Source organism: Sapajus apella, unplaced genomic scaffold (genome assembly GCF_009761245.1).
Source record: "Sapajus apella isolate SASKATOON/1434 unplaced genomic scaffold, GSC_monkey_1.0 scaffold61, whole genome shotgun sequence".
NCBI lineage: Eukaryota > Metazoa > Chordata > Mammalia > Primates > Cebidae > Sapajus > Sapajus apella.
Window position 1 is genome coordinate 7848972 of NW_022437001.1, and position 4435 is coordinate 7853406.

Below are 4435 nucleotides of genomic sequence, written 5' to 3' on the forward strand. Positions count from 1 at the left end.
AAAAAAAAGATTTTTGATCACATGCAAAATGTAAAATTCAAAGGGTATTATATATGTATGTGTATGTATATAAATGTCTCCTTTCCCCCATTCTTTAATCAAATTGTCCTTGTCAAAAGCAATGTTTCTTGAGTATCCCTTTGTATATTTCAATATTTTGTACATTTTCACAAAAATCGTACTATGTAAACTGTTACAATTTTTTTTTTAAGTATTTGAGATTTTCCCAATCAGGACATTATCAACTAGTCTCTTTCTGCTAACATATGCATTCCTACTGTATATAATACTGATTTTATAAACATTGTTCTTGTGTTAGCAATTGTAGGCTTTTCTATTGCCATGTAAAATTTTAAGATCCATATTTTAAAGATTTCATTTACATGAAAAATTCTTTTAATACATATTCTGTCATTAGCAGTAAGTAGAACTGTGCTCTTATTATATCATAACAAGTACTTTAAGACAATCCGGGATCAGTAAATAACAATAACTTTTACTTATTTTATTCAATATATCTGAAATAATCATTCATAAATTTAACCTATCCTTAAAAATAGGCATTACTTATTTTAGTATAATCCCATTTGTGTACAAAACAAACCCTTTACATATTCACACTTAGGTAAGTGCACAGAAAAAAGAATGAAAGAATATACATTATTAAATTCAAACGCTGGTAACCTTTGGGAGGGTAATAAAGGGAGTTCATTTTTTATTCCATTCTGCATATCTGAATTTTTTTCAATATGTATTGATAGATTACTTACATAAATTATTTTTTAAAAGGCATAATGGGGTCCAATTAAACCATACTTTGTGGCCATTGTTTGCATGTTAATCAAGACTTCTATTATTTTAAGTAGTTCTTAAAGTCTGTCAAATACTTCCTAATTTCCCCCTCAATTTTGCTTGCCCCACTCATTTATTTAGTAAATCCTCTTCCTCATAAGTTAATTCCAGTTTAGTCAGAAGCACAACTTAGAAGTGGCTCCAGGCTATAGGTAATCCTGTTCGAAATTCAGGAACTCAAGAAATTGGGATGGCTTTTTGGAACTAGAAAAAGGTTTAGATAATGTTTTCTATATCCAAACTCAGAAATGAGTATATGTGGTACTGAGGGATACTTTGTATTGCTATCTGGGGACTTTTGCATTAATGCTGCCTTTAGGGAAGTGGTTTATAATCCTTGGTTGCCCACCAGAAAAATCCGTGGAACTTAAAAAAAAAATACATAGATGCTTAGGCACCATCTTTAAAGACTTTGAGTCTGTAGTTGTAAGGGATGCAAATATTCTTTAGAAATGATTTTTCCTAAATCTTGATCAGTGATGATTATATATGTGTAAAAAAAAATGACATTACCTAGAGAATGAATACAGAACCTTATGGAATGCAAAAACTAAAAAATTCAGAGTAACTTTTTTTGGGGGGGAAGGGAACTGAATTGGTTTTTGCTAAACATGTTCAAAAGCACCAAAAAAGATTAAAAACAATTAAAAAATACATATTTTTCCAACAGTGGTGTTTCGTAGTAGATAAACTTCCTCAGAAACCATATACTGATAATATGGTGCAAAGACTGAAAACAAATAATAAACATAATCCTGATGTTTATTTATCAAATGTCAATCAGTGGAATCTTTGACTGGCTTTTAAAGTAAGGGCAGTTTCATTACACTGGCATATCTGGCAAACCAGGTAAGTACAGAAACCCTTTTTAAGATTTAAAAAATGGAGCAACACTGGTCAGTGTTTGGTACGTGAATATGAAATACCTACTGAAAATCTTCCCACACATCATGAAAACTTGGAGGTAATTTGTATAGCTTGAAATGTCTTCATTTTAGAATATTATGCACAAAAGGGCCTCATCATGAACAGAAAAGTGGTGTTTTCTGTGTTTCAATTACAATTTAGAATGCAACTGGCTTTTGATGTTATATTAAGTGAATTATACTTCAAGCTCCAGCATATGTGGGGCATAAAATCCTGATTCAAGTTTTATATGACAAAAATTCTAGTAAATATGCCTTTTAATTAGTGGCTTATCAGTATTCTCAGATTCAGTCTAATCATCCAAGAAAAAGTAGTTTCCACTCTTCTTTTGTTCTACATCCTAAAAAATAAAACAGAAGCAACAAAAGTCAGCAACACCATTTTATTATAGCCAAAGGTAGACTTTCACTCAGGGTATTACTTAGCAGTGTTTACAACAGTGCCTGTACAACCTGTTCTGCACACACCATCTATTTCTGGATATTCCTGGGTCTACTACTCAAAGGAAAGATGACTACCTCTGTCCTATCCCTATTGCTAGAATCACTCACTTCACCGACTCAAGCAAAGTCCCTTTACATAGATGCCTTACATATATGAAATTTGGCTATGTATTATTCCTGGGAAAACTATTAAATTCCATTTTCATCATTGCAACTTTTATCTCCAGATCCAAAATGTAGCATACTGTCAGTTTGAGACCTACCTATTACACTATATATATACATAAGTTTTTTCCAGGCTGGGCATGATGGCTCACGCCTGTAATCCCAGCACTTTGGGAGGCCGAGGTGGGCGGATCACAAGGTCAGAAGTTCGAGACCAGCCTGAATAATATGGTGAAACCCTGTCTCTATTAAAAATAGAAAAATTAGCTGGGTGTGGTGGCGCATGCCTGTAATCCTAGCTACTCAGGAGGCTGAGGCAGGATAATCACTTGAACCTGGGAGGTGGAGATTGCGGTGAGCTGAGATTGTGCCATTCATTGAACTCCAGCCTGAGCAACAAGAGTGAAACTTCGTCTCAAAAAAAAAAAAAAAGTTTTTTCCATACTGGCCAGTAACAATCTTACCTACCTAATTGTTGTCATGCCTTAATCCTCTTATTATTGTTTAGCTAGGATTAAGGTATGACTATCTTAAGATGAGTAGGTATACAGAAATAATTAATAGGTACACCTGGTAACTGAACCATGAGTCTATCAAAGAAAATGACAATGCAAGTGTCCTTAATGCTTCAGAAGACATTATTCTTTTCTAACCAATTTGCTTTTCAAAACTGAGAAAAACTCTTCAATTTTATGTCAGAACTTACCATTTATCCTGGCCAAGGAGTAATATCAATCATTTAAAAACAAAATATGTAATAAAGCGTAAGTTATCCCGACATTGCATTAGATGCTTAAAAATACAATGATGTGCAAGGTAACTTTGCCTCTGGCATTCCTAGAACTCATGGTTTAGCAGCAAAGGTAGGACTGCAAATATGAAAATAAATGCTAAAGCACAAGTATGTATAACATACTTCTAGAGCTTTTAAGCATGAAGATGGATATAGAGTGATAAAATGTAAACACTTTGAGGCACTGCAGATATTAAAAACAAATGCTATTCTAGAGTTCATTTACTCTCTGTTTCTGAGTGACTAAGATTTTTGCCTTCTATTAAACAAATACTGTATTTTACAGAGGAAATCAACTGTAGGTGCACAACTGTGTACCACAAAGACAAAAAAACATTGCCAGTTAAGTAGACACAATGTTTTCCTCATCACAGGTGCTTGTTTAGACTTTTAAAATATGCCTTTCAATCATGTATTGAAAAATGTAACAGAGAAACTGGTTAAGGCATACTTTAAAAAATTTTTTGTTTCAATGGTGAATTAGTGTAATCTTTTTATTTTCTGGTTTTTAAAAATTCTCTAATTAGTGTAATCTTTCCCAAGACATTTTAGATGGCAATCAATATAGGTAGTGCAACTGTGATACAACTTAAAGAGACAACAGGAATAGCTCTGAGTTCATGTAGCAATGATAGCTACATCACAATTGCTGCCTATTGCAGATTGAAGTATGTCATCAGGTCTCAAAATGTAAAAAACATAGAAATTTTAAAATATGGTGTTGGGTTTTTTTTTTTGAGAGAGTCTCACTCTGTTGCCCAGGCTGGAGTGCAGTGGGATGATCTCAGCTCACTATAACCTCCACCTTCTGGGTTCAAGCGATTTTCCTGCCTCAGCCTCCCGAGTAGCTGGGATTACAGGTGCCTCCCTCCAGACCTGCCTAGTTTTTACATTTTTAGTAGAGATGGGGTTGCACCATGTTGGTCAGGCTGGTCTCAAACTCCTGACCTCAAGTGATCTGCCTGCCTTGGCCTCCTGAAGTGCTGGGATCATGGGCGTGAGCCACTGTGCCTGGCCATGTGGTACTGATTTTTAAATACACTTTCAATCGTTTATACTGAGATCAAAGTGATCCATGATTTAAGACAGTTTTTCCACATACCTTAATTGAATTAAGTTTGTTTATTCGTGGTCTATAGTTGTTTGGATCTCTTCTGAATGTAATTTCAAGCTGAGACAAAAATTTATTCATGCCAGCCAAAAGGGTTTGAGGACTAGGGGCAAAAAAAAAAAAAAAAAAAAAAAAAAAAAAAAA

At 34.1% G+C, this 4435-nt stretch overlaps 1 protein-coding gene across 1 annotated transcript in view; it reads right to left on the bottom strand.

The window, feature by feature from the left end:
- Positions 1-476: 476 nt before the first annotated feature.
- ABCE1 (ATP binding cassette subfamily E member 1) overlaps positions 477-4435 on the bottom strand; it is a 33374-nt gene continuing 29415 nt past the window's right edge. The window contains exons 17-18 of the mRNA XM_032246476.1: positions 4283-4394; positions 477-2119 (exon numbers count right to left, since the gene is read on the bottom strand). Coding sequence (XP_032102367.1) covers positions 2072-2119; positions 4283-4394 — 160 coding nt within the window. The 3' untranslated portion in view covers positions 477-2071. The remainder of the gene's footprint in view (positions 2120-4282; positions 4395-4435) is intronic.